The sequence below is a fragment of the Anarhichas minor genome, unplaced genomic scaffold (genome assembly GCF_050575085.1).
Source record: "Anarhichas minor isolate MPS153535 unplaced genomic scaffold, ASM5057508v1 ptg000024l, whole genome shotgun sequence".
Taxonomy (NCBI): domain Eukaryota; kingdom Metazoa; phylum Chordata; class Actinopteri; order Perciformes; family Anarhichadidae; genus Anarhichas; species Anarhichas minor.
The window spans coordinates 5,247,743-5,260,855 of record NW_027466470.1 but is presented as its reverse complement, the minus strand read 5'-3'; the positions used below and the strand labels follow the sequence as shown (position 1 = coordinate 5,260,855).

General features: G+C 38.8%; 1 protein-coding gene across 1 annotated transcript in view; it reads left to right on the top strand.

Moving 5' to 3' along the window:
- st18 (ST18 C2H2C-type zinc finger transcription factor) overlaps positions 1-8,938 on the top strand; it is a 38,539-nt gene extending 29,601 nt beyond the window's left edge. Inside the window, exons 11-23 of the mRNA XM_076098530.1 lie at positions 485-693; positions 970-1,169; positions 3,125-3,370; positions 4,486-4,598; positions 5,149-5,211; positions 5,504-5,572; positions 5,824-5,886; positions 6,179-6,259; positions 7,625-7,846; positions 7,997-8,085; positions 8,199-8,302; positions 8,400-8,546; positions 8,678-8,938. Coding sequence (XP_075954645.1) covers positions 485-693; positions 970-1,169; positions 3,125-3,370; positions 4,486-4,598; positions 5,149-5,211; positions 5,504-5,572; positions 5,824-5,886; positions 6,179-6,259; positions 7,625-7,846; positions 7,997-8,085; positions 8,199-8,302; positions 8,400-8,546; positions 8,678-8,818 — 1,747 coding nt within the window. The 3' untranslated portion in view covers positions 8,819-8,938. The remainder of the gene's footprint in view (positions 1-484; positions 694-969; positions 1,170-3,124; positions 3,371-4,485; positions 4,599-5,148; positions 5,212-5,503; positions 5,573-5,823; positions 5,887-6,178; positions 6,260-7,624; positions 7,847-7,996; positions 8,086-8,198; positions 8,303-8,399; positions 8,547-8,677) is intronic.
- The last annotated feature ends 4,175 nt before the right edge of the window (positions 8,939-13,113 follow it).

Below are 13,113 nucleotides of genomic sequence, written 5' to 3'. Positions count from 1 at the left end.
CGAGCGGCCAGAAATCATATTCAGCTCTGGAGTAGACTGAAGTCGTAAAAGCGGAACTGAGGTTATGCAAAGAAGTGATAAACACTATTATTGTGGAGGGGAGTGTGGGATATTTGTATTCACTGATCCCAGCAGAACGAACGGTCTATTTTGAGCTTTCCAAGCAGACATAAGCAATGGTTGCTGGTCCTGTGAGTTCCTCTCTATTAGAGATGATAAAAGAGCAGAACTCTTTGTTCCCTGTGGATATATCATGGGCAGGATGCCCACTCCTACTATATTAATTAGTCTGGCAACCTGGCTGTGGATCTACAACACACATCAGATCCCAGACTATGTACAAAAGCACTGGCATCCCTGAATGGTTCAAAAACAACGTCTTTACTTAACTGCTTAATATGAGCTTATTGGGCACTTGTTATTTCACAAGGTTTGCGCAATAAAATTAAGTCTTTTTCCCCCCCCCCAATTTGTCTCCTGGTAGAGCCATCGGCTTGATAAAGAAGTTCGAGATGAACCAGTTGAACTACAGGCTCTCTCATCCAGTAGCAGCCTTGAAAACGAGCCTCACAAAAGACATGGACAAGTACAGCCGAATCCGCTTTGATTACGCCAGCTTTGATGCACAGGTCTTCGGCAAACAGCCTCTGATGGGGACCAACCAGGACCAGGAAATGCCACATTTCCCTGATTGTAAGTTTCACGTATTTTATTTGCGGCAAAAAATTCACATGGTACTGAGGGTGAATACATTTTTTGTCACATCTTTTAGGTATGTAGCCTTTGTTTTATATCACAGATCTACATGCAAATGTGAAGTTTGTCACGTTTTAACGGATTGCATCTATTGTTTCGTATCAGTGGTTGTTATAAATCAACCTGCAGCATGTTTTCTATGTGCCATCAAGTTTAGATAGCAACACCCGGTGTCTCTGTAAATCTAATACTCGCTAATTATTTGTCTTTTAGCACCTCAGCAGTATCATGCCTTCCTCGGCGCTCCAGGTGGCGGCTTGCCCACCTCTGGTCAGCACAGCCCGCCGAGTCAGTTCAGAAAAGAAGACGGCCTCCAGGCCGCAGCAGCGACAGCCGCCATCCTTAACCTCTCCACCCGCTACCGGAAGAACATGGAGGCTGTCGCCGGCCGGCCCTTGGCAACCTCCACAAAGGTAATCAAATTAGACCACTTGGAAAGGTATTTAATGTGGTCATTTTAAAGGAACTCTGATTTGTGTATAAAAAGGGACGACATCAAAAGGCAGAATTTGGCAAAGGGAGCTTGGCGCTCTGGTGGCAGACACACAAGGAGTTTGCTTCTCCATGAAGGCTTTAATGTACACAAATGAATAGTTCTGTAATCACATCAAAAAGAAGAAATACAATCAGCCTTCTTTACCAATTACAACTACTCGTCAATTTTTTGAATAAAACATGTGGTACTGTATTTTGTTTCGACATCAGCTGGCATGTAAAAACCCTGAACTGTTGTCTGAAACTGCTTCTTGCCCGCTGCAGATGGCAGAGGATATTTTGCTTAGTGACATGATCCAGGATAGGCTGTGTGTCTACACCAGATAGCATTTAAAAAGCATTTTCATGGATTAAGCCAATCAGCTAAAGGAGTTAACATCTGAAAAGTTTAATTCGCACAAATTCCAAACTCTTCTTGGAAGTGTACGCGGCTCCAAAATCTCTTCTGCTGTCGCTAAATCTCCGACGCGCCATTGTGTTTGGCTTTTTCCAAACTTCATGATTAATATTGATCGCATTCTGTGGGTTACATACGTGCCCGCTGTACTGTAGATGATTCAAGGTTTCCACACCTACACAGCACAGATCCTTGTCTCCCAGCTTGTTGAGCTGAGAATGTGGCCCCGTACCAGGTACCAGCCCACTGAATGAATAAAACAGTGTTAGCAAGTTAATCATCTGTTCTCATTTACAGCTTAGTTGTCTTGGAGAGACGTACAAAATAAAGAACAGCTTTCCAGTCTGAAAAAAAAGGGGCCATATTTAGAGTGTTATATGTCGTCGGATGCTTTAACTTATCTGCATATGTATATTATGTGTTGAGATGTATCGCACACAAAAAGCACCACGTAGCTGGCCTTTAAAGTGTGAATACAAGCTGTTTCTTTTTACTTATTTAAAAATCTGAGACGCTGAAATCATTAATTAAATCAATAAAAGAAAAAGAATAATCCTGGGTTTAAGTTTTTAGTTAAAAACTACATTCAAATCTTAATAAATCACAACAAATGTTGCACATCCTTTGGTTTTACTCTGGTGTTATTTTGACGAGGTGCACACATCATCCAGTGGCTGGATAATTTAAGTGGACAGCCACATCCAATGTTCATGCAAATCATCCCCTTTAATTAATTTGAAAAGCTCCCTTTTGTTTCAAAAAATAATAAATAATGATGTATAGGGTTTAATGGAACATATGCGTTGAATAATTGGTTTCATTTATGGAAACGGATTTCAGCATTTAACGAGGTAAAACTTTTAATACCATAAAAACAGCCATAAGTCATCATGCTACTGCGTTTCAGCACAAAAACGACAAACACATCTGTCAGCGGGGAAACTTATGCCACATTAAGCTTTTTAATTTTTGCTATAATAATGATGACCTAAAACCAGCAACCTCCCCCCCCCAGCTGCCATCATGGTTGTGTGTCCTAGAAAACAGATGACACAGCTGTCACTGAAAAACTACACACCAGTGATTATTTTTTTTTGTGTTCAGCAGAATTAACGCTGGCTTAGTTTGGTACTTTGTCTGGTGTGAGATAACCACTGCATGTATTATTTAAATATGTTTGTTTGCTCTGCGTTTCAAGTCGTTTTTAAAGAGAAATGTTGTTGGGTTCAAGTATACCATATCGCTGCTGTCATATTAATTAGACATCGTGCGGTTTTATTTACATTCCCTTTTAGTGTAATTAGAAAATAGGTTCTATTTTTATCCCCTGATTCATTTGTTTTCTTATGTTACTGGAGCACGCTCTGCAGTGATATGCGAGGCATGCTTTGTTTATTGTACCCTTCTTCTACACAACATGTTGTTACTGGTATTAATGTGATTAAATGTTGAGGGTTGAACGTCTTTGCCCTTTAGGACATGCTCATAGAGGTGGATGAAAATGGCACCCTGGACTTGAGCATGAAGAAGTGCAAGGACAATGTGAAAGCCCCGACAAAACCCCCTTTGGACGACCCGCTGTCCCTTTCTGAGGCCGCTGTGGCCAAAGGCGGGACCGTGCTCATCAGCCCCGCCTTCTACCAGCCGCTGTGTGAGAGAGACAGCTGGGACGGCCCCATCCCTGTCAACTTCAGCAAAGCTCACGTGTTACAGGACGCAGAGGTACAAAAACAACACAACCACACAACCAGACACTTTGGTTGTGATCTAAAAATGTCAGATAAGTGCAAGAGAACAGTGAGTTATCATGTCACCAAGCGAAGACAAGTCAGTTAAACAAAGCAGCACAGTAACAGACTACAAAGTAAAAGACTGAGAGAAAAGGTGGAGAATAAGGTTCATAGTTTTAAGGAGTTTATAAACGCTGAAGCTCTAAATTTCTCTAAAATGTTGAAATCAGATTTTTCATTTTCTATCTGTTCAGTTTAGCCGTGAAAATCATATTTTCTAGAAGTTTCCTCTAATATCTAATATCTATCCCTTTACCCCTAAAATTGTTGCCAGATTACATAGTTCTTTCCAGGAATTTACTGTTTATTATTACCATTTCATTTCCAAAGATGGAGGTCGAAGGCTTTGTCTCCTTGCCAACAGCGATTAAAGAATAGTTTTCATTTGATTTATTTACCTTGTTGACCTAAAAGTTGTCGAATTTAGTCTGAAAATAGTAAAAGTAGTCAACTTTAGTCCAAAAATACTTGAATCCACCTAAAAAGTTTTGTAATTGTCGAATAGAAAACCCCACCAGGTTACTAAATTCCCCATATTTTACATTTTGTGACATTTTCGAAGACAAGGGACCATCTTCTCCCGTCAGATCTTTAAATCTAGAAAACAGGACTGGTCTCCACATAACATTCAAGTACCAGCATGAATATTAATCCGGGCTTTCCAGTTTCTCTTTCCTTTATTTCACCTTTGGCCCCCATTTGTAGTCGTTATGATAAAGGAATAACCACATTTGACCTGCTTTTAGAAATCACACTCAACATCTGGTGACTGCACAATCTTGTCTGTAGAAAAAAAGGAAATCCATACGTCATGGCCATACCTCATGAATACTATGTGGATTAAGAATGACTTTAAATGGATGTATGGTTTACTAGAGTATAAGTGTCCTTAAGCATAATCGCGCTGTAACCCCCAGGGCTTGTGTTTTAAGAGTATTATACACTGCTTTTCATTAATTATTCACTTTTAGGTCATCGTCGATCAGGTCGGTTTTAGTTCAGACAATGAAGGTCACTTTTTTTTTTTTACTTTTTCTGTCTCACCAGGAGGATTACGATCACATCTCTGTCCTGGAGGACCAACACTACAATGTAGACGGCAGCATGATGAGCCCCAAAGCCAAGCTGCTATTACGAGACGCAAAGAAAGAGCTTCTGAGGTGCGTCACGCTAAAGAATGAAACCTCCCCGCTCAGCCGACTGTGCATAACGTGAGCCTCCCTTTTAGCTGGCAGATGGTCAGTATTAACGACACACCGTAACTTTGCTTAAGTGGGACAGTTTGTTACAAGTGAGCGCTGAGTTACACGTCATTGTAACTGGTGTGTCTGCAGGTTCATGTGGAGCAGAAATGTATCTATTTGAAAGTGAGTTGTCTCCCTGTATACCCCCGTACAAGCTTACAACTCTTGTAGTTAGAGTGCATGCTCTGCTGGGTCTCCTCTTGAGAATCACACCTCGAGAAAAACAAAAAGTAGGATCCTCTAGTTTCTGCAGCACATCACTCCCCCCTTCAGTGACATTCAGAGACACCATTAAACCGAACGTTGAGCAACATAATAATAATTCTTCTACTAAACTTCCCCGCTGTACTAACTTTCCTCGATTTTTAATGCCCATGAAAAAGGTTCTCAGCGTTAGAGAAAGATTCAGTTGGAGCTGTGGGAACCAAAGTAATCTGTGTATTTAATGCTTTGTGTTCTCCTGCAGCTGTCCGACCCCAGGCTGTGACGGCAGCGGCCACGTGACGGGGAATTATGCATCACATCGGAGGTACCGTAAACAATTACGTCCTCATTAGCAGCAGATATATAGACAAAGGGGGAAACAGTGCTGATTGTTTAATTGTGTTGACACAGTTGCTGGCAGAGTTAAGATTTCAAATCATATGTCAACTTTCTTAAAAACATGCTGACACGAGAAAGCGTTCTCGTCAAGAGGAGGTGGAATCGTGTTTTCAAATGATTTTGTATGAGAATGCTTTGAGACATTGTATTAAGATGATTTAATTCAGCTGTGATCAAAGAGTGCATTAAAGTGACTGTTAGCTCTTTATCCTCTCCAGTGTGTCTGGATGTCCCCTGGCTGACAAAACACTCAAATCACTGATGGCAGCCAACTCTCAGGAACTAAAGTATGTGTTTGGGAAAACTGTTATTGTTGCTAAAGGATTTTGCACATTAAACTAGGCAGCCTGTTTTGGGTCAACGCTTTCCCTTCCTTTACTTTCCCCTTCTCCTTCCACACCAAGCATGATTTCTATGCACTCCACATGAAGCATGTTGGCTTTTGTACTACTTTTCTGCACATTAGCATGAACCCGCCGCTCTGCTCGCAGTCTTTTGCTGTAAAAAGCACCTGGTCTCCGTGTCTCTCAACCTGCAGGTGCCCAACACCTGGTTGTGATGGATCCGGACACGTGACTGGGAACTATGCTTCGCACAGAAGGTAGCAGAGAAAAATCAACGCAACTGAGCATGAAATACATTTGTCAGATGCATGACATTCAGACAGATGGTGAAAGTCTCACTTTATGCCGCAAACATGCTGCACTTTTCGAATTCTTCTTTTTATTGATATTTTTTGGCTGCCGATATCTCCAGCGACTAGACATTTTACTGTGTAGATTTACAGCTTTAGATTTCAGACCTCATAGCGGCCTGTAACTACTTGGCTTTTATTTTTTACTCTTAAATAGATTTCCTCCATGTTAACCCATACTGTCGCCAATCATTTTTAGCTTGTCAGGATGTCCACGTGCCAGAAAGGGAGGTTTGAAGCTCACACCAAACAAGGATGACAAAGATGAGCAAGAGCTTAAGTAAGAGATTTTTTTTCCCCTCATCCCATGCTGTCATTTTTTTTTTTTTTTCCTTTTTTGTTTAAAAAAATAAAATAAAAAGATAAAACATTGTGAAAATGCGTCATGCTTTTGTGCCCCGGGGCATTATACCTGGAGGCCATTAAGTTAAACAAAGAAAATAATACTTCTCTTGTCGTAACATTAGTGAATTATTTTCTAAGGATTAGCAGCGTGTTTTTGTGGGATTTTTTTTTCAGGGTTTTGTATTTTTTCCTATTTTCTGAATGGAATATCTGGCTTATTACTCTCCACTGAGTGCTTTCTTTATAATTATAGTATATTAAGAAAACGTCGAATTGCCCGCTCCGATGGCATCGCACTCATTTGCAGCTTAATCATTGTCTGTGAAAGTGTTATTGGAAAAAAAATAATGTAATTGATTTGCAGTTTAAATCCAAAAGTCAGATATATGAACCCTTGTTTACTTATACATCTGGACACAGATTTGTTTCTTTTTAATTACTAATGCAAGGCCATGAGCTTAGGAATTAGACTGGAATAGATCCCATACACATTAAGAGAGAAAGGGAGAGAAAAGGGGGGGGGGAGGGTAGCAAATGTCCCTAGATTATTGTAAACAGTGGGCCATATGGCATGCCTCCATTGTCCTGATGCCTTGCATCAAGCTACCTACCTGTAGTAGATGTAAGTAATGGCACCGGTGTTGTTTTGTCCTCTAAGTGCTGCTGCTGTCGAGTAACGAAATGCTGAAACAGGCTTTTTGCAGCAGCACTCTACAGCATGTGTGCCATTTGTATCATCTCAGGTGACCTTTCACCTTTATCAATAAGGGAAAGGGTTCACCACCTCCAAATTACATTCTTTCGCATGAGGGGATACATGACAATTATCTGTAATTCATGTCACTCCATTACTGACCCGCAGGAAGAAAAAAAAAAAAAAAAACAGGCCTGGAAATGCAACTGACAAACTCTTAATGATATTCAGCGTGACTTGTGCTTTTGTTTTCAAGCGCAAACATCAGCAACCTCCGAACACACGCGCTGAACACAGCGTCCGTTCTAACTCAAGTTTTAGTGGATTAGTAACTTCTAGTTAATGCGATTATTTTTAGTTTTGGCGACTTCATTTTTAATCAGCATTTGGCTGGATTAATCAACTTAATGGTTAACAAATCTTCCGGTCTAGTTGTTGAAACAGAGTTTTTTTTTTTGTTTTTTTTTAATGATGTGGTTGTTATTTTACGAGCAGCTAAATGTCTTTCTTTTCTCTGCAGCATAGAAATGTTATTTAATGCAGGTTAGTTACATTTTCCCTGTGTGAGTCAGCAGTGTTTACAACATGTATGGGTTTCTCTGGTAGGTGTCCAGTAATGGGATGTGACGGACAGGGCCATATATCAGGAAAATACACATCCCATCGCAGCGCGGGCAGTTGTCCACTCGCTGCCAAAAGACAGAAGGAGTCGTCCATCAATGGGCTGCCCTTTGCCTGGAAGGCCAATAAACAGGAACTGCCCCATTGTCCCTTGCCTGGCTGCAATGGCCTTGGACATGCCAATAATGTGTTTGCCACTCACAGAAGGTGAGGTCGCCTGTCCTCCATTTTATCTCTAAACAACACTGCTGGTCGACATGTTGCATTCTCAACTCTCATTCACAATCTCTCTTGATGCTGAAGTTTTGTGACATTCTCCCACCTAAAAACTGTCCTTTATGACCTGCTGGACTACAGCTTGTCGGGTTGCCCACTGAACGCACAGAGTATCAAGAAAAAGCACTCGGAGGAGGAGATGATGACCATCAAACTGAAAACCAGCAGTGGTAAGATACCCTGACATGCCGTGTGGTATTTTGCAGTTACGTGTATCTTGGCAAAGAAAATACCAATGTTTTCAGTTTGAACATGATGAATTAGACGATATGCTCCAACTCAGGTGTTGAAAACAAAGAAGATATTCAACATTTGGATCATGAAATTAAGGAGCTGAATGAATCCAACATGAAAATAGAAGCAGATATGATGCAACTTCAAACGCAGGTAAATATCTACTCGGACAAGTTTATTTAAAAAATTCGCTGAATTTGACGAATTCTTTCTAATTTTTTTTGTGCGTGTGTGTTTTTGTACCCGAAAGCAGATCTCGTCTATGGAATGTAACCTGAGGACGATTGAAGAGGAGAACAAGATGATCGAACAGCACAACGACAGCCTTCTGAAGGAGCTCGCACGCCTTAGCCAAGCTCTCATTAACAGTCTAACAGACATTCAGCTGCCTCAAATGGTACAGTAAGCCTTGACCACAGACTCCACTACAACTCACTATATCTAACATGGAAGAAATGTCATTTTCTGTGAATTGTCATTTTCTGTTGTGCTTGCTTTCACTAATAGTCAAACATGTTTTTGTTGCAGGGACCCATCAGTGAGCATAATTTTGAAGCCTATGTGAACACATTAACTGATATGTACAACAACTCGGAGCATGAATACTCTCCAGAGTGCAAGGCCCTCTTGGATAATATCAAACAGGCTATTAAGGGCATCCATGTTTAAGCTGCAGAGCTACCAAGAGGTTTCTCTGACTTGGGATAATGGCACTAGATAGCTCTATTTTACTGAAGAGTGATGGCTTGGCTGCATGTATAAGACGAGGCTTTTGGAAATGTGTTTCCCGGTAAATACACTGCACTGAGAAAAAGTACCAGCCAGATTTGTAATGCTTTTACTGTTTCTGCATTCACTTGATATGTTTATCTTGGTGAGATTTTTACCCCTCTTGCACTTAATTATTTTGTATGGTTTGCTTGATTTTAATCTGTATCTGTTCATGTCATTCTTATATTATCGCTATTTATTATTATATTTGTTCATCAGTGTATTTATTTCCTCGATTTTTATTTATTCCTTGAATTGTAAATGCTTGATAATTAAGAAATATGTTTGACTTTCTGCACATTGTAAATTTACATAGAAGCACATTCCAATTTCATGGCATACTTTCGCCATCTAGTGTTGAAAAACTTATATTATTATTATGATTATTAAACCATAAGTTGGATCTCCCTTCAAAGTAAAAACCTACCAAAACGACTAAGAATCAATATTTTTAAGCATTGCTTTTGCTTTCTTTATTGGAAACTGAATGTATGGTGAGACAAAGTGAACACTGAGATGAAAAAAAAAATGCAATGCAACTGTACTGTACCTTTTCCTTCTTAAACCAATAGCAGCTGAATGCAACCAGGAAGTGACACTGAGCAAAAATGCAACATCATTCGGTGAACTGAATGCCAAGATTCTGCTTTGCATCGAAGAAGAGTGCAACACAAATCAAAAATCCACTTTGTCAAGATGTCTTTTTTTAAATATAGATATTAAACTGCCTTCTGTGCACACACGTTGGAGTGTGCATATAGTATGTGCCTAAATGTATATGAATCCATAAAAGTATACGAGTACTATGTTTTGTGGTAGGACAGTATTACGTGGATGGTGTCTAATTTATTATACAGTACAATTATTTTCATAGGAGGAAACGTTCCTGATGACTGTTTGAATACCGGTGTCTCAGTAGCTGTAATCTCAGAGGCAGGTTTTGAAATATCGCGACTGAGATTGAAAAGTCTGGTGTTTATTTTACCTTTTGCTAGCATGGAGAGGGGAAAAAAAGAAAGGAATGAATAAAAAAAAATAAAAACATCTATTCCTGTTTGATCTTAAACTGCTTACAAGCCTTAACACTTCAACCAGTCTTACAGTTTGAATATTCTTGTAACGCTTGGGGCAGATTTGAATAGTAGCTATTTCAAAAACCGAGCTGTCTATACCAACACAACTCGCATTTTGGTTTCAATCATTAAACGCAACAACAAAACAAAAAAAAAGTAATGAAAACACAAGACAAATGGTAGTTATTGGCATCGATTGCACTTTTGTATCCAATTATTTTGTATTTTTAGTTCAACGTACTGCCCTTGGGTTCAACAGAAAGAGGGAAATGTGTTGCATCACTGTTCTATACAGTACGTGTCTCAATTTTACATGAAGTTAATCCCAATGACCCAGTAATTCATTTGAGCAATACATTTTTCATTTCTGCAAAATGAAGTCAAAGAAACGTAGCCGAGGACAATTCGAAGAGAAAAAAAATGTAACAGCAAAAGAGCCAAATTACAGAAAAATGAGACCCTATTGTATCCAAAAACTCAATGCTTTAAAGAGTTTTGATCTTTAAAAATAAAACGGAATCAAATTCTTTAAACCTAGCAATCCTTTATTTATAATTTTGTATATTTAATTCCTATACCACACATTGTTTGCTCAGGAAGTTTTGTGAATAATATTTATTTTTCCCTGTTAGTATTTGATGTTTTGTAATGTGAAATGCTTTTTTTGTGGAACGATATTAGTATGATATGAAATTGTATTGTATTTTATTTTATTTTAAATTAAAATGTAATGCTCTTTTTCAGTTGAAGTAGTTTGTAAATTGAAAACTTCCTATTACTTTTACTATTTCATAATAAACAGATATGCGCTGTGTTGTACAGTTTGTGTATGGTAGAAATAAACTTTTCAAATGGTTGTGTGGTTTCTCAAAGTCTTAAGTCTTAAGTAAGGTCTCACATTTCCTTATGCATTAGCACCACCTGGTGGTGAATACAGGGTACTACATCTAGAGGGACAGGGAGTGGTCGATGGAGTCCAGATACTAACAGCTGCTGGGGTTAGAAATCATAATAAAGGTTTAAGATGCCGACCGTGTAACTGTAACGTCCCAGCGCAGGTCATCCATCTGTCTCACCTTCATCTGATCTCTCTACACTGACCGAAAAATACCTGAATAAATCAAAGTGCACACTACAATATTCAATTTATGCAGTTTAGGGCTGCAACGAATAATTATTGTCATTATCAGTTCATCCCCCAATAATTTTCCTAATTGATTAATTAATGTTTGGTCTATTAAATGTGAAGTCACAACTTCCTGGCACCTTCTCATTACTTATTTTAGTCCAAAGCACAAATATATTTAGTTTACGAACACATAAGACAAAGAAAAGCAGTAAATCCTCACAATTCAGAACCATGTTAGATCACTTTTACTTGACAAATAACATAAACATTCAATCAATTACAATAATAGTTGCTGATGAAATTTCTCTCAGTCGCCTATTCGTTCCATTTCTAGCTTAGAGACTTTTCTTTAAGGGGAAACGAGTTTGGTCGCCCACGTAAAGTGACAGATAACAGAAGAGACACGAGTCAGACAACTTAAGAAAAACACACTGAGACACAAACTCACAGATATTAAAAGAGGTGTGTAGCTCAGACGCCTGCTCGGCACTAAACATAATCAATAAATAAATACTGATCAAACTTGGCTCACCTGAAAACTGGAAGAATGAAAAGAAACAATAAATCTAAAATTAAATTAAAAATAAACATCATTAATTAGCATAAAGTGCTGTTAAAAAACACAAACCATATAACTCAGGAAAAAAGTATCAACCAAATGACCCTTAAACAACTCACGTTTAAGACTAATAAAACCACTAAAGAAGAGGATACTCCTTCAAACTACAATATAGTTTGAACTCCAACACCTTTTCCAATGACTCAGAGTCAAACAGGGACGAGCGATGATTACAGACTGTATACATGTCAAGATGACTATAAATATGTTTGCTCAACACCAATAAGAAAAATGATTTGAGTCATGCCACAGGGGCCCCGTCTCGCTGTAATGTTTACTGTATACGTGTGTGTGTGTGTGTGTGTGTGTGTGTGCACAGACTGTGAGAGCGTCGGTGAAGATATATAGAGAAGCTCGACAGCCACAAACAAACTCTGACCTCAGCTAACCCTACTGTAGTCAACAATGTCTGGTTACATTTGTCTCATAATGCAGACGGCCACCAAATATTTGGTTTCATGGAAATAATATTAGCAAGTGTGGTCAAATCCAGGATCTTGGTTTTGTGTGATTTTTAAAGTTGTATATTTCCATGAAGGCCTTAGCTCTGAGGACACTGAGGTCATGTCCTCACTCAGTACAGTAATGATCTGAGGAGGAGTTTACATTACAGCATTACACACTCTTATATCTATCTTTGTACTATTTTTGGACTAAAAATACATTTAATAATTATAACAAAATAAAAAAAGCTGCAGTATCTCTCCACTAGTATTGCATTATTTTTAGTGTAATAAGGTGCATGAATAAAATGTCCCTCCTGGCTATATTTCTAAAATCCTGGCCCTGGTTTCATGTTCCACATACTTATTATGACGCTAAAACAGACCTTACTTGTAGTGGAAAAGCTGATCTTGATTAGTCAGCATCTTATTGCCCTGAGTGACACAACTAATGATCCTGACATATGAGTATAGGTCCAGTATTCAACTACTGAACCCACATTAAAACAGTAACAGCAACAATGTGGTCACATAGCTCAATACGTCTCTGTGTTACGCAATGAATCCCCCGAAGGAGGAAGTCAACAGATTCTTCTCTTTAGAGAACAAACCGCAGGAGAACGACAGCTCTTCACTGCAAATAAAATGAACAAAAAAGATAAAACCATATTTCTTAGGATAAAAGAAAGTTAAACACAAACGCTTCACTCTGAATGCTGATGGATTTTTGTTTAGCTCTTCTACTTTGTCAACTAATTAACCAGAATGTTTTGTGCTGTAAAAACTATTTGGTTTGGAGAGACCCGAGTATAAAATACTAGATAACTATCTTTGCTTTTGACAGAGAAAGATATAGGCAGACATTCAAGCTTCAGCATTCTCTAAACTTTGTTTGAAAGATAATTTTCCGTTCAACATTCGAAACATTT